This window comes from Megascapheus bottae, chromosome 13 (assembly GCF_031878675.1).
Source record: "Megascapheus bottae isolate mThoBot1 chromosome 13, mThoBot2.hap1, whole genome shotgun sequence".
Classification (NCBI taxonomy): Eukaryota; Metazoa; Chordata; class Mammalia; order Rodentia; family Geomyidae; genus Megascapheus; species Megascapheus bottae.
Window position 1 is genome coordinate 56715737 of NC_143521.1, and position 21490 is coordinate 56737226.

Consider the following 21490-nt stretch of genomic DNA (forward strand, 5'->3'; position numbering starts at 1 on the left):
AAGGTGGTCTTACAGTAATAGGAGCTGGAAATTCAAGGTTAAGCCGGGTGGGCTCATTTTGAGTGCTGTAAGGGGAGGGTCTAGTCCATACCACTCTTGTAGCTGACCATCTACTTAAGCCACTAATGAGCTCATTTGAACTTGATTAGTTCTGTAGAGACTCACATTATACACTAAGGTGCCTAAGGGTGTTAAGATATGAATGTGGAGGTATGTAATGCAAATCATAATCGATAGAGAGGGTGGCTTAGTTGAGGACCCTTGGCCAAGAGCAAGCGTGAAAGATGAATTTATAGCTTTTGACTGAGCAACTGCAGAGAAGTATAGACAGCAATGGATTCCAAGCTCCAAAACGCATGGCATGGAAAGGGATGTGTGCCCAAGCCAGGGCCAAAAGACTTATGGCTAACTAGAGGCTTCTAAAAGTTTTCTTAACACCAATCCATTACTATCTCCCCAGCCACACACAACTGGGAAAGCACATGGCCCAATAATTCTAGGAACATTTCTGTTCTCATGAGGGGATGCAGTTTCAGGAGGAAATCAAGCTATAGAAGTGGACAGAGTAGAAGCATCTGTATTCTGACTGTGTTGACTGATTAATTGAACGCCCCCAGATCATAGTCCTTGAAAGTTCATTCCTGCGATTTTGCACTTCTTTAATACCCTTGTGGGCATCTAAGGGCATTCTTAAGTGGAATAGTCCATTATCAACTATGATGTAGAGCTACAATGTCTTCGTGATCAGGGTCTATATTTGGTTTCCCTCTGTGTCTAACTTAAAGCTAGTTTTAATTAGCATTTCCCAGGGGATAAATGATGGTAAATACTCTGTTGCCTTACTGGTCATTTGTATTTTTTTTTTGCCAGTCCTGGGCTTGAGCTCAGGGCCTGAGCACTGTCCTTGGACTTTCTCAAGGCTAGAGCTCTACCACTTGAGCCTCAGCACCACTTCCAGCTTTTTTGTATGTATGTGATACCAAGGAATCGAACCCGGGTCTTCATGCATGCTAGGCAAGCACTTTAACCACTAGGCCAAACTCCCGGCCCTGGTCATTTGTATTTTGTCTGAGATCTATTCAAGTCTCTTGCTCAATTGTAATTATATTATTTCTCTCCCTATTGATGTATTAGAGTTCTTTAAACATTGTCGATGCATTTTTCCATAGTTGAATATATTACAAATATAATTCAGTCTCTGGCTTGGTTTTCATTTAGTGATACTTTAAGCAATAGAAGATTAATTTTTTATATAAAAAATCAAATTAGCGGGCTGGGAGTTTGGACTAGTGGTAGAGTTCTTACCTAGCATCCATAAAGACCCAGGTTCGATTCCTTGGTACTACATGCATAGAAAAGGCCAGAAGTGGTGCTATGGCTCAAGTGGTAGAGCTCTAGCCTGAGAAAGCCCAGGGACAGTGCTTAGATCCTAAGCTCAGGCCTGAGACTGGCAAAAAAAGAGTTTGAGAATTATTGCCAGGTGCAGTGGCTCATGCCTGTAATCCCAGCTACTCAGGAGGCTAAGATCTGAGTTCAAAGCCAGCTCAGGCACTAAAGACTGACCGTGAGACTCTTATCTCCAATGAATCACTAGAAAATGGGAAGTGGGGCTGTGGCTCAGGGGTAGGGTGGTAGCCTTGAACTGCAATGCTCAGGGACAATGCTCAGGCCCAGGGTTCAAGCCCCATGACTGACAACAAAAAAAGGAAAGAAAGAAATTGTCGTCATTGTGCCATCAGCTCTGAGTTTGAAAACCAGAGTTAGTACCTAACAATTCCCTACGTCTCTGAGGATCTTCAACAAGTCACTTAGGATGGGTTTTCCAGCTGCAGAAGGAGGTAAAACCAGGACCCAAGCCCACTGTTTGTTAGAAGAGCCCATTGAAATAAGCTCACATGGAATCAGCCAAGAGAAGAGGATGAAGAGAGTGATCTATTTAAAAACAAAAACAAAACTCTTCAAGCAGCAGCAAGAGGGCACAGGAAAAAAAATAACACACTGTATTGTTTGTTTTCAGTACATCAAGGCATTTTACAGCAATGTGTGGGAGAGACGGTATGGACAACCCCCAGACCCAGCCACGCTGACTCTGCTCTGGTCTGTGACTGTGTCGATATTTGCCATCGGTGGACTGGTGGGGACTGTCATGGTGAAGATGATTGGAAAAGCTCTTGGGAGGTTAGTAAGACGCATCCCTCTGCAATGAGCACACGTATCTACATCATCGTCAAGGTCCCAGCAAGCAGGACAGGTCCACTCAGCTTCTGGGGTAGGATTTTAACTCCCTAAGAGGAAATGGAGGAGCTAGGGCATAAGAACAGGAAGTGAGCAAAGGCTAAGGAATGAGAGCTGGAGCTATGAAGGGGCCAGATTGTGCTAGAACCATAAAACCCAAATGAAGGGTACAGTGAAAAACCCTTCTTCTTCTCCCATTTTCCATTTTTCTGTATGGTCCTCCCATTGTCAAACCCAAGTGGAAGCCAGAACACTAGGGAGCCATCAAACAGGGCCTGCAACCAGGGTGCAGAGTGACAGTGGGAGGAGGGAGGGAGAAGGGAGAACTCTGAGCACAGAGCCTCAGAGACAGTCTGTTCCGCATGCATCTGTGTTGATATCTTTTTGAAGAAAATCATCTGTTCAGATTATCTTCCATGTTATGACTGGCTCATTTGCTTGACTACTCCATGACTTATAGATACTTAGGCTATTTCAAAGAGTTTGTCTCACAAAGATGTGGTGAGTGTCAAAACTCCAACCTGAGATTTCCCACCCAGGCCTCCTCCAGTCACATCCACTTTACCTCCCGAGCCGCATTCCTCTTGCCTTTCTTCGGCACAAAGCCATCTCTTGAGGCAGATTAGACTGTCAATAAACGTCCTCTATGTCTTCTCTGTATCCTTGCTATGAACGGCGCTTTTCTGGGATCTACAACGGCATGTATGATTAGAGTCTGCAAATTCCCTGTCTGAGCAGAATTGCCATTTTTCCATTACTAGTGGAGTGGCCTTAGACAAGTCATTTTAATGACCTGTCCCTCAATTTCCATCTATCTAAAATGGGAGATAAGTAGAAATGATCTCCACTTGCTGCAGGGAATGTTCTAAGTGCTGAGGGAGATGAATGGAAAGAGAAATGTCACTAGCAGGAGTTGCATAAATAGAACCTGTCACTCTTGCTCAGCATCTTTATTATCCCCGTGTTATCCGTACAAAGTAAGTGCTCAACAGATCCCAACATGGCAATCACCTGTGCTCAGAGGGTGGGACCAAAGGAAAAGTAAATCAAGACAGTAGAACAGGCCAGCGCTGAATGAGATGTGGAAATGAGTGATGTCCAGTGCTGAACAATGGAGGCAAGGACAGACCTGCTCTGTGAATCTAACAACCAGGAGGCCACTGGTCACTTTGACAGGGTCATTTCAAGGGCACAGTGAGGGCAGTAATCCCTTGGTGAGTATCAGCAGAGGAGTAAAGAGCTAGAGACAACAGGAAGTGTGAAAAGGGAAACAGAGGCAACAGTGTGAAAAAAATGGAAAGATGAAGGACTGAGATGCTTTGTGTATGTGTTCTTTTAAGGGGGAGCCTTACAAACATGTTAATAAGATGTTTGTGGGGGGGCAAATTAATAGCAAGACAGTTGCTGGAGAAATATCCTTGAGTACATAAACAGGAATGGGGAAGCAGCAGAAAGCTGCAGGGACTAAGGTCAGCTAAGAGTTAGGATGGCCTGGGGATGTGGGGATGGGGGACAGGCATATGGGTACATAGCACATAGAGCAGTAAGTTGAGAATTTGTGGATCACTTGTGTGTCTTTAATGGTCTGCACACAGATCATCCACTGAAAATGAGGAAAAGAAGGGAAAGAGAGAGAGAAGATGCCTGAAATACGCCCTTTGGAGGTCAGGGCTGAATGGATCAGGATATTGTAGAACCAGTGCAGGAAGCCTTAAAGCCACTTGGGGTTGGCGGTCATACATTTCAGATGAATTATTACTGTGGTTATGTTTCCTCCAGCCAAGCTGAGCTTCACAGGTGCATGCATGCGTGGCAGAAAGATGTCCACATCTGCTGGAGCGCAGAATTGGACACAAGGAGGGTGAAAGATGTGGGCATAAGGTACAACCCCAGGTCCAGTGTGGCTAAATAATTCAGCCTGTTTAGGGGAGCAGCTAGTATTTCCAGAGGCTCCCCATTTCACTAGGGTCTGATGAAAAGTGCTTCCCCAGTTCAACCAGAAATAACCACCTCTGTTCTCCACAGACCGATCCTGGTTCTGTGAAGGATCGCATGGGAGATTGTGGCTCTCGGGCCTTCTCTGTCTTTCCCCTTCGAAAGTTTCCCCCAAGCCAATCTCTCTTCACCTTTGGACCTTTCCTTTCTGTCTACGGGTTCATGATCTTTGAGGTGGGGGGAGGCAGCAGGGTGGAGGCAAGCATAGGGGAGAGTCCATTATGGGAGAAGCTCAGAATAATGAATTGGGTAGGGGTCCTGGGGGAAGCTCTGGGGTCTTCCCTGGGGAATTAATTGCCACTGGTTTTTTTTTTGGGAGGAGGTGCTGTTGTTCCTTTGTTGTTATTGTGGCTATGCTTACCCTGGGGCAGGGCAGAGGAGCAGACATATAATATTGAAGTCCCCATCTCTGAACCTCAGTGAGTCAGGTTTGTGAATTGTTTGCACATAAGGTTTCCATTCTCCACTGGGACGCTGTCTGGCTAAGGGTTATTTGGGGAATTAATACATTAATGTGATGAACTTGCATAGAGGGGTGCAAGTCAGACCTGAATGTGATTTGAACATTTCCTGATTAGCACAAAAGGCCTCCTCCTATCCAAGGCAAAGAAAGGTTCAAGTCACAGTCCTGGGAATACCCTTCACGTCTCCGTCTCCCCGTCTCTGTCTCATCACCATCAAATCCCAATCATTCTGGCCTCCTGATAAAACAGGATTTCTTTACATCGCGTGAGTTGCCACCAACCTGATCACCGGCTCTTGCTTAAACTCCTCCAATAATTCCCCCAAGCAGCCACACTGCCAACCCCTTCCAGCCATGAGCAACTCGGATGGCTCGTTAAATTACAAGGCAGGCTGTGTCACTTATTTCCTTGGCATCTTCTGGTGGCTGTCTCCTTCACCTAGAGGGAAACCCAGTCCTTTGATGGCTTGAAGAGCCTGCAGGAACCCTTGGCTACCCCTCCCCTTGGCTCACCTTCAGCCATCTGTCTCCATGTGTAACCACATAAGGAATGTTTCTGAACTAGACCAAGCCTGCGACTTTGCACCTCTCCTCGAGGGTGCTGTTCTCAGATACCTGCCTGACTCATTTCCTCTCTTTCTTACATCTGTGTTCATATGTCATCTCCTCAGGGAAGCCATTCTGGCCCAACCCAGGCAAAGTCACATCCCTTTCCCTGCTTTATTTGTCTCTATCACCACTGGCATGCTATGTTTAAAAATAAAACTTGTTGAGCTGGGCACTGGTGGTTCGTGACTATAATTCTAGCTACTCAGAAGGCTGAGATCTGAGGATCACAGTTTGAAGCCAGTTTGGGCAGTAAAGTCTGTGAGACTCTTATTTCCAATAGATAACTCAGGACAAACAAAAGCTGGAAATAGTGCTGTAGCTCAAGTGGTAGAATTATATCCTTGAGCAAAAGAAGCTCAGCACCAATACCTTGAGTTCAAGCCCCAGAATGCGCCGAAAAGAAAACAACAACAACAAGATGTGTTGCTTAGGAAGAACACAAGATCATGGACTTTGTGGTGGTCCTTGTTAGGTGCCAGGGCCTGGAATGATGTTCAGCACCCAGTCGGCAGTCAACTCTGTGTTGAGTGAATAAATGTAAGTGAGTGGATGAATGTGTAAGAGAATGAAGGTATGTGGAAAGAATGAATGGCTTTTAGTGGCTAGATAGCTACCTATACAGGCTGCTTAGTGTCACTGTTACCAGAAAGCTAGGTCATTGCAGGGAGAGCGTCAGGAGGGAACACGTGAGCTAAGCCTAGTGAGACCCATCACACAAGGAGCAGAAAGGGACAGCAACGGGTCCTGGTTTGTGCAGAGCTCCCTGCAGGGCAGTCAAGAGTCTGGAGCAACACGTCTAAGGGTGAGAGCTACAGATGGTGAAATGGCCTAGCCAAGGTGACGGCTCCCACACAGGGGTGAAGCACACCAGTGTGGGGTTATTCCCTGTGGGGAGGGGCCATTCGAAGGTTTCGCCAGGGAAATGCCCCTCGGTAAAGGCTTTGGAAGGGTGTGAAGTGCAGCAGAACCATGTTCTGAGAGTGTGGTGTGAGTGCGGGTGTAATATGAGTGGTGGTGGCTGGCACCCTGCCACCCTGTGGGGCTGGAAATGGGAGGGCGCATAGTTTGATTTGGGCTATACTTTGGAAGTGGTGTGGGTAGGACTCTATAATAGATTGGATATGGGTGGTAAAGAAAATTTTTAAAAATGTGCATATGATAAGCAGATTGTTGGCCTAAGCCATTAGGAGGCCAAGATGGAATGAGGAAAGGAAGGTTGGAACGTGGAGCAGGGGGGGTCAGTAATGCGTGTCCAGGAGCTCAGTTTTGTCTATTAACCCCTGGTAGGAAGGCGTAGCAGAGAGTTCAATACGCCAGGGTGGATAGGAGAGCTGGGTCTGGGCCAGAGGCAGAGAGCAGAAGGGTTGTCAATTCTTTTTTTTTTTAATTTTTTTTGTCAGTCCTGGGGCTTGAACTCAGGGCCTGAACACTGTCCTTAGACTTTCTCAAGACTAAACCTCTACCACTTGAGCCACAGCATCACTTCCAGCTTTCTTCTATGTATGTGGTACCAAGGAATCAAACCTGGGTCTTTGTGCATGCTAGGCAAGCACTCTACCACTAGGCCCAACTCCTGGCCCCTCACTTCTCACTCTTATGGGATTGCATGTCTTGCCTAGAGAGAGTGCCAAGAGAGGGGAACAGGGAAGAGAAGAGTGGGAGCACAGAGGCTAAGTCAAAGGGCAGAGAGAGGACCATAAATGGAAACACCAAGAAGGGAGAAAACTGGGGAGAGAGGATCCAGAAGAGACCACGTCTCCACAAAGAAGCCCCCATTGACTCTGTCCTAGGCAGCAGAGAAGCCATATGAGCATCAGGCAAAGTGGGCCATGAGATCCATCAGAGTGGACACGGGTCTCCAAGGAGTGGCCAGAATGAGCTGCTCTCCATGGGGAGAGGGAAAACAGAGGTGCGCAGGCAGTCACACTGTGGAGGGGAGCAGAGGCAAGAGGCAGCTGATGTGAGGGCAAGGCCCTCAGAGGCAATAGTCAGAGCTGTTTGGAATGGCCCAGCCACACTCAAGCAGACTGGAGCACCTGAGGCCAACCTCCTCCTGTGAATTCATGATGCTATGGCTGTGACAGTGCCATGAACGAGGAAATGAGGCGATCAGTGGGAAAGACCTGGGTCTTGTGAGCAGATTCTGGAGATCTCCTGTTGGGTCAACTCCTCTGGTGGCAGAGCTGAAGATTCTCCTCATAGGTGTTCTGTCTGCACCGTGGCACTGTGTGGTTTCTACCGTGACCCCAAAGCTCATGTCACCAGGTGACAAGGCAGATACTTAGCTTACATTTTGGCACACTCAGTGGCACTCTCACGATGATAATGCAAATTGCCTGCCAACACATTCCTGGGAATGGATTACTGTTACCAAATGACCCATGCTGTGCTTATTCACCTTCTGATAAGTCTGAGGAGCAGTTGCGCTTCCGTGGTGCTCTAAGAGGCCGGTGTCTTCCCTACCATTATTGCTCATACTGTCTGGTATCAAATGTCTGGCTTAGGCCAGGCTCACACCTGTCGTCCTAGACACTCAGGAAGCTGAGCTCTGAGGATCACAGTTCAAAGCCAGCCCAAGTAGGAAAGCCTGTGAGATGCACATCTCCAGAACCACCAGAAACCCAAGAGTGGAGCTACGGCTCAAAGTGGTAGAGCACTCGTCTTGAGCACAAAAGTTCAGGGACAGTGCCCAGGCCCTGAGTTCAAACCTTACAACTGAAAAAACAATTTTTTTCTAATCCAATGTAGCTGGCATGGGCAGTGGAGAAGGTATCTGGGAAGAAATGTTGAGTTCTGGCTTTTAATCAAGCCTTTTATTTCTCAGTCTCCAGTATAAACAGCCATTGTTTTGCTCAGCTTCTAAGAACATCCCAGCTCTTCTTTCCTGCCTTTTTCTGAGGAAAATCTATATATTTTCTTACCTTCTCTTCAATAACCAACAGTGTTTTGGTTTTGTTTTGTTTTTTCTGTGAGATCTCCAAGTATAGAATAGATACCTGCAGAAGGAAGCTACCGGAAAAATATTTGGCTTATTTATAATCAAGTTCTCGGTGTGGAAAGCCAAAAGCAAGAAGTAGCATTGCTAAGGTCCAGAAGCTAGGGTCACAGGGTGCTAGGCTGGAGAAAGAACACAGCTGCTGTGAGAGGAACAGAGGGGGAGACACTGCACCTCTCCACCCTCCCACAGAAGGCCTCTGGTCAGCCAGTCCCATGAGGAACCAGAATAAAAGGAAGCTCAGGAGTGAGGGTCTCTTTGAAATGAAGCAGGGCAGAGAAAGAGGAAGAGATGAGGGGGCAAATGACAAGAATCATTCTCTGCTGTATTCGGGAGTCTCCTTTGTCTGTGTTTCTGCCTACCTCCGTTCCAGTCACCTGTGGCCAACTCCAAGAACTGTGAAAACAGTGCATGAAAAATGAGTGGCTGAGTGACGCACTGCCAAAGGTGACCATGAGGGGCTGGGCCCAGGCTCGGCTCTTGATTCTCCCACTTGGCCCGAGTGTCCCTCTGCTGGCCCTTCTGAAGGGGCTGGGCCCTGCCTTGGGGATGGACAGGGAACTTACAAGCATCCCCATCAAATCTCTTCCTCCCTTCTAGGAAGTCCACGCTGCTGATCAACAATGTGTTTGGGATTTCTGCTGCGTTGCTGATGGCTTGTTCTCTCCCGGCGGAAGCCTTTGAAATGCTCATCTTAGGACGCTTCATCATGGGTGTGGATGGAGGTGAGAGAGGCCAGTAGGAACACCTGCCTGTTGGTTGACCAGAAATGTGAGAGTTGTCTAAGGCTGCCACAAGACTGAGGCTTTCTACTGCTGCTCACTGGACAGGGACCAAGGATGCTAGAACCCCACAGAAAGCAGGATACGGCACAGAACAGAGTAGCCCTCTAACAATGCTTTGTCTCCTTAGTGGAAAAACACTTGTCTGAATAGACTGAAGTCAGCCCTAAGGACCTAAAATTCATATCCTAGTGCTACCTGTGGTTTCTGGACAGTGATTATGAAGCTGTATTTCCTGTCTGGGCCTCTGACTCATTTATTCTGTTCTGTAGACACGGACATTCATGGCACGGACGATGCCTGGTGGTCTGTATGTTGAGGACACCACAGGTCCTCTCCTGGGGCAGACAGCTACAAAGAAAGCAAAACAGATCAGGAGCATGGTAACTCTTATTCTAGAAAAGACACACAGGGAAGACTAGAGGAGAAAATGTGGGCAGGGACCAGAACGAACCAAAGAGGAGAACTGAGCTAGGACCCAAGGAATCGGTTTTCCAGCCGGAAGGAGAGAGCAAGAGCTCTGAAATGGAAGGGTGTTTGGCATTTTCCAAAAAGATCGAGGAGACTGGTGTGCAAGAAGCTTGTAAGTGAGGAGAGCATGGGAACAGAGGTTGGCAAGGACGGGGTCAGGATCAGGGAGGGGGTCACTGTACGGCTGGGGGCTGTGTGAGAGGACTGCAGCTCTGACTTCCAGTTAACACCTACAAGTCCCTAGTGGAAGGGCTGAACCAGGCTAGAAATTAACCAGAAAGCCACACAGCTAAACCTCAAATCTTTTGTCTGACAAGAGATAAATCCAATCAAGTACCATGGAAATGGGAGGAAAAGGCCATGACAGTGAGAGGGAGACATACCATAAGGCTGGAGCAAGGCTCCAGAGCAGGGACAGCTTTTGTGTCAAGGGTTTTGTTCTGGCAGGGTTAGGTATGGGCCATCCTGAGTTTAGCTGGAACACTGGTCCACAGGATGATGGGCAGATGAAGCTTATATGCTGCTGTGTATTGAATCATCTCAAACTGCAGTCCTGGGTGTTTAGGGTCAAGAAGTCACCGTTCGGTCATCGCTCATGCCCTCTACAGATAGCACAGTAAGGGTTGGGGTGGAAGGGCTCTGTGTGCCACACGTAGCCCTGCCTCTGAGGACTTGGCATCAACTCACCTGGCCCCAGGAATTTCATGAGCATCTTTATCAAGCCTCTTTTAGATGAGACTGATTTGATTTGCTCTTTGATAACCTCCACCCTTTATTTGGAGGTCGGGAAAGACATGTCTTTTGAGCAGATCCATTTCGGTTGCCCTGGTTACCAGGACCCTTGTGCTTGCTGTCTTCCCTGAAATTATACATAGAATACACCACACACATACAGAGAGAGAGAGAGAGAGAGAGAGAGAGAGAGAGAGAGAGAGAGAGAGAGAGAGAGAGAGAACCTGGGCTGAGTTCATGGAAGGCTGATTCCCTTCTTACAGAGTTCCTTCAAGCCACAGGTAGCTGTTAACAATTGCATAACCAATAAAAATATGTCGCTGGCCAGATGCTGCTGGCTCACACTAGCTACTCGGAGGCTGAGACCTGGTAATCATGATTTGAAACCTATAAGATTGTTATCGCTGTTTAACTATTTAAAGCCAGAAACAGAAATGTGCCTCAAATGGTAGAGTACAGCCTTGAAGAAAAAAAAGCCAAGTAATTGTAAGGCCCTGAGTACACACACACACACACACACACACACACACACACACAATTTCAAGGAGAAGCAGAGGAGCAAGGAGTTGGTAGTAAACAAGAGAATGATTTAGGATTTTGGAATAATCCAAACTCAAGATGCAGTTACTCCTTGGTCTTGATATTTGTACAGAAGGAGAGGCCAGCCCAAGAACGAATATCATAAAGAAGAACGGCTAGACTTCATGAGATTTCTATATCTGTAATACATGGAGTTTGTGTTATTTAATCTCTGGTCCTTCCTCAATTTCCATGAGGATATCAAGCTTCAGAAAGAGAAAGGCAGCAGGTTCAGATCATCTGGGCTCTGTTATTTGGATTGGTTATGCTTGGATACATAGAAAAATAACCTGTACTGGGTTCCCAGTTCCACGGCTGCCTGGAGTTCCACTCAAGGCAACTCGGCTGGTCCACACCATGTGTTGCATGTCAGCTGGACACCAGAGCCCAGCCCAGCCTTCCTCACAGGGCATCCTCAGGATTCCAAAGTAGGGACGTGAAAGTCCCAATTAGGAAACATTTTGATGCACATTTGCTAGACCCCTTGAACCAAGACAAGCTCCGTGGATGTGGGTGCATGCATGCAGAACTAGCAACACGAGCCTCCCTCTCCAGACAAGTCCCCTCCTCATCCTGTACGTAGAGCATTAGACTGTAAATCTAACCACAGAGGTTTTAATGACCTCACAGTAGGGTCTCCCTGGTGGCAGGGTGTAACAAAAAGGTTATCACTGCATGGGAAGTAACTGGACCAGTTCCGGAATCTGGCTCCCTCTTATCTGTCCGCAGCCCAGGCATGCTGTGGATAGTTATGGCTTGATGGTTGTAGCTGCTAGTCTTATTTAGCTCCAGGCTCTGGACCCAAGGGCCTGGCTTCCAGACCACCTGCTTTGGCTGTGTGATCTGGGGTTGCCAAGATCTGTTCTCTCCTGGTTTTGATTTTCTTTTTTTATCTGTTCAGATCCTTTTCCATTACTTTTAGTACTTGCTAGTGCCAATTACAGGTACTAGATACTCAATGAACTTCTCTAACTAAAATTAAGCCATACTCAGAAAAATCCCATTTTTAATGCACCACACATTCCAGATGAATGGCCTTTACATCCCTTTCCAAGGAGATTATTTTTAAAAGCAGGAAGAAAGGGAAGAATGGAAGACAATTATTTAAATTTTTTAAACACACACACACACACACACACACACACACACACACACACTCCTGACTTCTGTAACATGGTCTATTGGAGCTGTGACACGACTTAGAGTTGGTGTTGTTTATTCTCAACAAATCCTCTCACAGCAGAGAAAGGAACATGAGGGCATTTAAGGTGAGGGAAGTTGCTCAGGAAGAAAGGAGAATTGCTGTCATGAATTAGATTGGCAATGTGTGCATAGTGAAAAATTAAAAGCCAGCGATGAACAGAGAGACTTCTAGAAGGTAGAACGCTCAACCACCCGCTGCTGGACCGAGTTCTCCTAAAGGCTTAAATAGAGGACATCTCCCTGGAGTGGACTTTTTCTGGAAGACAGAGGAAAAAATAGATGCATTATCTTTTACATTGAAACCACGGGGGACGGTGTCATAGGAAAAAAATGTATGCAGATCACATTCATTGTATTGGGCACATTCCTCCCTGGTCCCAGGTCTGCTGCCCTAAGAGCTTCATAATTCCTATTGTCAGAAAATATTAAATAGGAAATTCCTAATCAGTTTTAACCTTTATTTTAACTTATTGGTAAAAAAATTTTCCATTTCCTTCTTAGTCATTGTTATTCATTTTTATTTTGGCAGTAGTAGGTTTTGAACTTGGGGCCTTGTGCTTGCTACATATGAACTCTATCACTTGTGCCACATCCCCTGGCCTTTTTGTTTTTGTTTTTGTAATTTTTCAGATAGAATCTCAATACCTTTTATCTGGGTGAGCCTTAGATTGTGATTTTTGTACCTCTATCTCTCGAGGAGCTGGGATTTCAGGCATGTACCACGACATCTAGCCTGTTACTCTCTTACTGCCCACAATTTGTCAGTTACTCTTTACTGTAGATATATATATGTATAGGAAAAAACAAAATCTATATGCTAGCCATGGTTTCAGTCTTGCACTGAGGTCTTGGAATACATTCCTCAGGACACGAGAGGACCTCTGTATCTCCATATAACATGAAGAGCTATGTGGGACCCCAGACAGGGTGAAGAGACAGAGGACAGTGGACAGGCTAGTTGACTTACACTGAGTGATTGGTAAAGAAGAAGTATGTTTATTTTTGGTGAGTGGTTTATAACCCCAGAAAGATACAAGTTCATAGTTCCTGAGGCTGGAGCTGCCGACCAGGTGTCAGCACTGCTGATGGTTCCTTTCCATCTCTCCGATGGAGACTTTATCATTGCCATCATCATATTATCATTACTGTCCCTTCCACTATCATCCGCACCACCAGCACTACCACCTGCATCCTCTCTGTAAAAGGCAACTCCAGCCCTACATTAGGCCTATGACTTTATGGCGTATGCTAACGTGCATGTGGAAGCCCTGTGCTTTGTGCAGTGTGCTGGGAAATGGTACCCGCTGCCCGAGCATTGCTTGTTTCCAAAAGGGAAACAGAGCCAGGGAGGGAGGCGCGGGGATCAGAAGGCCTGTCCCGCTCTCTCACGGCTGTGCCTCTTCCTCAGGCATTGCTCTCACTGTTCTCCCCATGTACCTCAACGAGATCTCACCCAAGGGGATCCGCGGCGCCATGGGCCAGGTGACTGCCATCTTCATCTGCATTGGTGTGTTTGCTGGGCAGCTGTTGGGCCTGCCTGAGCTGCTGGGAAAGGTAAGCCTGGCCTCCTGGAGGAGGAGCAGCTCTCGCCTCCCTGGCACCACCCACATGGTCACCCTCCCACAGAGGTTGTCCCTACTGGGTGACTCCTGAGGGGGTCAAAGCCTTTTCCTTATTGGGAAGGCTGCGGGGAGTCACGTGAAAAATGGTTAAGCATTGTCCTTTTCTTTGCCAGCCATCTAAACAGATTTGGTTAGCTGCTCTTTTCATGGAATCATGCCAGACACATTGTTCAGATTTCATTCAGTATATAGTTGAGCATCTTTGCAGGATTTAGGTCAGAATTTCATTTTCTCCAGTTTAATCATATTTTTTCATTTACCTTCAAAGACAGAGATAACTAAGCTTGTGGGGGGTGGGGAAGAAAGCTTGTAAAGATTTGCTTCCACACAGGCAGAGCCTTTGAAATGCAGAGGTTGGAGGGAATGGTGAGAAGGTGGCAACTCACTGACTGGGCTGCCAAAAGGGGATAAAGAAAGCAGGGAGAGGGAGGGAGGGAAAGAGCCAAGTGTGGGAATTCATGGCGGTGTCCCAATTTAATCAAACCCATCATAAAACAATGTAGTAATTGAATATTTGTGTGACATTTTGTGCTTCCAAAGGCTATTTTAAAAAGCATATTATTTAGTTATTTCTATTGCAAAGGTAAAGAAAGAAGGGTCTTAGTTGAAAATCGTGGGCTGAGGTATGAACACAGATGGAACGATATGGGCCATGAGTGAGTGGTTTCCTGTCATGGCGGACATGCGTTCCCAATGAGTTCTCACCACTACCTTTGTTCAAATTTGCAACCTTCCTGCCTCCCTCTCCCATATAGCGGGGATGATAGTTATGTGTCCATAGGCCCAGCAAACCTTCACATTCTATTTTTTTTGCCAGTCCTGGGCCTTGAACTCAGGGCCTGAGCACTGTCCTTGGGGCTTCTCAAGGCTAGAACTCTACTACTTGAGCCACAGCACCATTTCCAGCTATTTTCTATGTATGTGGTACCAAGGAATCGAACCTAGGTCTTCGTGCATGCTAGACAAGCACTCTACCACCAGGCCAAATTCCTGGTCCCCAAACCTTCACATTCTTAATACCACTTCAGAGTCCAGTTTCCCTTAAATATTTGGGATGCTGAGGCTTCTCTTCTAGACAATGTGCACTCTACAGATGGCAAGGAAAGTCCGACTGGCTTGCTGTGGCCTTGTAATTCCAGCAGAGTCTCTCCCACAGCAAGGGTGCTGATTTGAGGGCACATGCTGGGCCTGGGACCTGGCTTCGTCAGTGACCTCAGAGCTGTTTAAACTACTATGGGAGGGGGGGACTATCCACTGACACTCCCTGTGCAGGAAGTGCAGACATTCCCCCCTCCCGTCCCATTCCTGGAGATGACAGTTCCAGTCCCATCTCCCAGGATTCACTTCTGCCCTTCGTCCCTCTAGCCTCCTTCCTCCTTCTCCTCTGACTGTTCCATCCTTCAAGGCCCAAAGAGAGAGAGACTCTTCCTTCCTTCAATGCCTTCTGTCCTATTGTATACAAGAATTGGCTGTGCCTGTCTCAGTCTCCCCTAAACAAGATTCTTCTTCTAGATTTGCTTTAGCACAAGTAGTCTGTCTTCCCCAGGCCCAAGGCCAGAGGGTCCATCTTTCTATCGTCATAGGTCCAAATACACATCTCCAATCTTGAGCCAGCCCTTGCTGCGGAGGGGATTTGTATTTCTCTTGACTTTGGTCTTAGGTTGAGGAGCCTGGCTCAATTTTCCCCTGTTTCTTCCCATCTGAGAGCACAACAGAACCCTCCCTATCCGTCACCACCAGGCTCACGTGCTGTGCCTCAGGTCACCTTGAGTGCTCAGGATGCTACAGCTCCAGAGAGTCACCTGCCCTGACTTCTGGCTTACTGTCAGCCAGAGAGGCTGTGGCACTGTTGAAGCTCTGAGGCTCCTGCCTGCTTGAGTTTCTAATTTTATGTCTAAGGATGGGTGGTAGTTTGAGCCCTGGGCTGGGGCACTTAAGTCCCATGGTCAGCTCAGCTGGTGACTCCTCTACAGACAAGGAAGGTTGGAGAGCAAGAAGGATAAATTTAATGGTTCTTGAAGTTATGTCAACTGGAATTTTGAAGCAAGTCTTTGAAGCTTGTCTGAACTTTGCTGTCCTAATTCTAAGACAGCCTCTGGGAAGATGACTAGTTTGCTATGCTTTGAGTGGGTGTCCTGTAGCCGCGGCTGGAAGGGACACATTGCTGAAGGCAGCCACAGGGTCACAGAGGACCCTGGACCATCAGCCCTCTGGAAGCTGTGCCCAGCCTACCCATCGCATCACCTGGTGGCCACTCCCTCTTGGAAATAATGATTCCAAGGCCATGTATCATGTCTATAATAATCCCAGCTGGTTAGGAGGTAAAGACAGAAACATCACCATCCAAGGACAGCCTGGCAAAGCGTTGGTGAGATGCCACCTTAAAGAGCCAGCCAGGAGCAATGATGTCATCAGATCCCAGTCACAGGAGAGGCTGAAGTGTGCAGACTGCAGTCCAGAGCTGGCCCCAGACAAAAGTGTGAGGCTCTGTCGGAAAAATAAGTAAAACTAGAGCCAGGCACTGGTGGTTGATGTTTATAATCCTAGCTACACAGGAGAGTGAGATCGGAAGGCACAAGTGGTACAGTTCACTGTCCTTGAGGGAAAAAAAAAAGCTCAGGGACATCACCTGAGTTCAAGAATCCCTCCACCCCTACACACACACACACACACACACACACACACACACACACACACACACACCACAAACTAAAGCCAAAGACTGGGGACATGACTCAGGTGGGGGCCCTGAGCTCACCATCATAAATAATAAATAAATACTGCTTCTGGATTACTGCCTACCGGCTGCCGCCCAGCATCCTTAGTGTACCACCTATGTCCCCGCCACCTATCTGTGTCACAGGACCCAGAGGAAGTCAGGCTGAGGGTCCAGCCAAGATGGCTAGCTTGGTCCCAACCCATCTTTGATTTGCCTGATGCCCTGCATGGATCACTGGCTCTCCACCTTCAGCAGAATGGCTGCTCTCAGCCTCATGAGTAGCCAGGATTATAGGAGTGATCCTCCAGCACTTGGCTTGTGGGATTCACATTACAGATATGTTAACTGAGATCTAGACAGGTGAAGTCATTTATCTCTAGCCTTGTAGCCAATTAGTAGCCAGGCCACTCCCTGCACGGGAAGGTTTGTGAGCTGTAGCCAGGAGCTGGGGGTCTGTGACTCTACCTCTCTAGCAGGCAGCTTGCTCCAGCTGTATTTTGGTGGCTGCTGGAATTCTTCAACATTGTTTGCGTATATATTAAATAAACTCATTGTGTATTTGTCTCCTGACAATTTTACTTTTTAAGATTTTTTTCTTCTTCTTCTGTTATGCTGTTCCTAGTGCTTGAACTGAGGGGAATGGGCACTGTCTCTGAGCATTTTGTTTTATTTTTGTTTTTGGTTCAAGGCTAGCACTCTACCGCTTGGACTTAAGCACAATTTCCAGATTGTTGAAAGTTTATTGGCAGTAAGAGTCTCCTGGAGACTTTATTCCTGGGCTGGTTTCTAACCATGATCCTCAGATCTCCGCCTCCGAGTAGCTAGGATTACAGGCATGAGCCACAGAACCTGGCTTACCTTTTATTTAATTAAATGCCAAAACTTTTCATACCTCCTCTTTTCATAGAGAATAATTTAAAACTTATTTTTAATTGATTTTTTTTTCAAGCCGGGTCCCAATGGCTCACGCCTATAATCCTAGCTAATCAATAGAATGAGATCTGATGATTTCAGTTCAAAGCAGGAAAGGCCCTGAGATTCTTATCTCCAATAAACTACTCAGGAAAATCCAGAGCACAAGGATAGCTTGTGCTCAAGGATAGTGCCCAGGCCAAGGGTTCAGATTCCAGGACTGGAAAAAAAAAAAGATTTTTTTTTCATGTCCTTTATTGTCCTGTAGACAGGCATGGTTTTCAGATAGAAAGGACAAACACCCAACATCCTAAATGTCATTTTCTAAAACAAAGTTCTCTTGGTCCATAATTAACACCTCGACATTTACTTTAAAATTCCTTGTTTGTGGGACTCAGTAAACCAGGCCAAAGTATCATTTTGTTTTCAGTTACATGTTTCTCTCAGTAAGATGATATAGGATGTTTCTTTTAAAAAGAAAAGGAAAGAAAGAAGAAGGGAAAGAACAAAAGAAGGAAGGGAAGGAGGGAGGGAGGGAAAGAAGGAAGGAGGAAATTAAGTCAACTTTCCTCATCAAAACAGATTCCAAGAGCAAAGCAAAAGCGTCCCTGAGTTTCACCACATGAGATTGGTTCACCATAAATCCAACACAGACGTGGAGGTAGCTTTTCAAAATCAGTTTTAGATTTGATCCCCATCTGTTAGCTTTTCACATAAAGGTGAGGATGGAATGAAGCAAGAGGAAGTATTCACAGCTCCATGCTTCTGTCTGCTCTTCTCAGAGTTGTGGGAGGTGATGGGTAATGGGATTTGAGACCCAAGTGAGGATGGCACTGGGGCTGGGCATGGGGAAGCTATGAACGCTAGGGGATTTGTACTCCAAATGCAGCTTTCACTGTTCATTACTCACATAATAAGGTTGATGCAGCTGCTTCATAGGGTTCAGAGGGCCATGCACCTTTAGAAATCTCTCTCTCTCTCTCTCTCTCTCTCTCTCTCTCTCTCTCTCTCTCACACACACACACACACACACACACACACACATACACACACACACACACACACACACACACACCCCCAGAGGCTCAAATAGAAATAAAATAAACTTGCTTTCCTGTATAATTTTGCTTCAAGACTTTCACCCACCTCTCTTCCTCTCCAGCCTCAGTTTCCTTACTATAAACAAGAGCAACAGATCCTGGCTACTTTCCCAGGAGATAGCCTGAGAAGTGAACAAGGACCAGGACATCAGTCCCTTTTGAAGAAGGGAAAATGATTATAGAGAGTAAAATCTAGTCTATCTTGAATGAGAAGCTTCTCGTAAAATATGGCACCCTCCGCCTCCTTTCTCTCTCTCTGATACTCATTTTATCCTGTTTCTAGCAAAGAGAAATGGAAAAATAATCCTAAGTTGAGATAAAATCAGGCCATGAATTGAAATGGAAAATGGCCATTCTAGAACAGTGCATTACTGCTGTGAATACAGGCGCGCTAGCTAGTACGTGGACTGCACTCTGTAGGGTCACGTGAATGTGGACATAGAGGAAGACTGCTCCTTCATGCCTCAAGTGGCCAGCTGGTATAAATATGTCCCCCAAATGGTCCCCCCCGAACCCTGCCCTGGCCTGTGGACAAGGGGTGGCTCCATGAACGTTTGTCAGCCCAATTCCATACCTGCAGAGAGTGCTCTAACATGGCACAATGCCTCCTTTCTCTCAGCAAGCATAACAATCCACACATAAACTCATGCCCAGCTGGCAGCTGTGGGTAGCAAAAGAAAGGCAACCTTGCTCTGCTCTAAGACACACACCATCTCAGGAGTCATGCCAATGAAAGAGCCCAATGCAGGCATTGGAGGGTCAGCCTCGCACTGACTGGTCTCCCAGTCTCGTGTAACTTTGCAGGAGTTTCCTGGCCTTTGTGGATCTTAGATTCCTCTTCTACACATGGGAAATTACTATAATGCTCCATAAGGGAATGTTATTTAGGATACTGTAAACTGCCTGCCCTTTAATGAGATTTCTTATTGGAAAGTCCTAGCATTGGAAAACAGTATTGCTTCATGAGTTATATCTCCAGGCTGTCATATGACTTATGTATGTAACCATTCACCATATCCAATGTACATTCAGCCTATGAACATGTCTGAATATTTGGCAGAGGCCAGGCACTGGGCAGGCACATGAAGAAGCAAGGTAAAGCTGGCCTTCAGGGGTGTATTCTACAGTCTAGCCACGCCCAGGAAGGAAGCACTGCTATCCAGGGTTACACGTGCTTTGGTGAAGTGTTGTACTGTGTCGACATCATCTGAGAAGAAATGCTGAAAACTAAAGGATGAACGAATTGATGTCCTGTGGATAGGGCTGGGGCCAGCGTGTACAGGGGCTGGGTATCATGGATCAACATGGAACGTTCGGGAAGGCTGATGGATTGGCCAGGACAAGAGCAGGGTATGAAGGACAGGTGTTTGGTAGGTATCTGCTGGCTTCTTGGGCAGGGGCCAGGAGGAGAGTTTTTATACTCCATGCCAAGGAATTTTCATTTTATTCCCAAGAGCGAGGAGCTGACCTTTCAAATTCACCTTTTCTAGAGGGATCACTCTGAGGATGTGAGAGAAAGGAAAGAACGACAGAAAGATTTGTGGACAGCTCTTGGCAATTACCCAAACCCAGAAAAATATAGGGACAATGTGCCATCATGTAAGAGTCATGAGGAAAAAGGTGAGAAGTTACCTGTGAGAAATAGGCAAAAACAGAAGCAGTAGGGTCTCATCAGGATGCTGTGCGAGTGGAAGATGGGGCTGGAGGGGACCAAAAGGTCTCTGAAGGGGGCATTTGGTCAATAGGGATGGCCTCAGCTGCGGTCAGGGAGAAGGCATGTATGGTATGGAAGGTGTGGAAGTACCCTAGCATGCTCAGGTCATGGAAACCGTGAGTTTTCAATGGAGCACTCACCAGGCGCCTGGGAGAAGGAATTACTCATGGACCCTAATCAGGACCGTGGAGAGGGGAGCCAGAACCAGCCGAGCATGAACGTGCAGAGAGGGGGACAATGATACTGGCTTAGAGCCAAGGAACAGGATGAATCAATGGACAGAAATTATTTAGAGAAAGCATCATGGCCAAACTGGCTATGGACTTCTTACTGAGCAGGTAACGGAGCATCACCTGGTGGGTGCTGGAAGACGAGGACTTTGACCAGATATCAGAGGTGATCAAATTGTGGAGATCATGAGACTGTTAAACCTATTAGCAAAGCTCTTTGCTGACACAATGGCTGAACAGGTTTGAACACCTGACCAAAGTATGATCAACACAGCATCTTTCACCAAGGTCCAGGCAGGAACCATGGGGCCTGTAGAAGTATTTTAGGCAAGAAGAGTCCCAGGACAGTAGTATTTATGGAAAGGAATTAAGGTTCCCATATCCTTGGAGAAATATGACCTAGAAGTCTGTTCCAAATGTGAAACATTGAAAGAAAAAGGTAATAAGTTATTTTCATGATCATTCACTTTTCTTGTTGGGAGCTAAGGTTGGCTAACTAGTCACCTCAGGGTAGACTGACTGGGAAAGGACTCTAACCCCAAAGTAGAGACAGATTTCCATGTAACATCAGACTCTTGCCAGCCCAGGAAAGATGTGGAGACAGACACTGCAGTACCTGACTAGCTGCCACCACCTCTTCCTCCTCTTCCTCATTCTCCTATTTCTGCAAACTCTCTGAAAAGACCTAAAGGCTTCCCTCTACAAATATGAAGAGGCCTTGGTAATGATGAGTGTGTAAGAAAACCCCTTTCCTCTCGCATTCATTCTCCCCAGACACATTTCAAACAGTAGTGGTGTGCTTGTACATCTCTGCCCTTCCTTAACAGAAAGTACGGATTCCCTGGCTTATGTTGGAAACAATGCTCAGGAGAACCTGAGCACTGGGAATTCTTGGGTCTGAAGTAGATACCTGGAAGTCAAGGCACTAGTGGTTTATGCCTGTAATCCTAACCACTTGGGAGGCTAAGTTGAGAGTGTCGTGGCTTCAGGCTGGGCCAGGGAGTGATGTGGATTTATCATCCCAGATACAGTGAGAGGTATAAATAGCAAAAACAAAGAAGACACTATCTCCAAAACAACCAGAGGAAGGGGACTGGAGGCCTGACTCAAGCGGTAGAGAGAATGCCCA

The 21490-nt window shown here is 46.6% G+C and overlaps 1 protein-coding gene across 1 annotated transcript in view; it reads left to right on the forward strand.

The window, feature by feature from the left end:
* Slc2a9 (solute carrier family 2 member 9) overlaps window positions 1-21490 on the forward strand; it is a 60323-nt gene that overhangs the window by 9750 nt on the left and 29083 nt on the right. The window contains exons 3-5 of the mRNA XM_090344107.1: window positions 2018-2178; window positions 8898-9022; window positions 13473-13618. Coding sequence (XP_090200233.1) covers window positions 2018-2178; window positions 8898-9022; window positions 13473-13618 — 432 coding nt within the window. The remainder of the gene's footprint in view (window positions 1-2017; window positions 2179-8897; window positions 9023-13472; window positions 13619-21490) is intronic.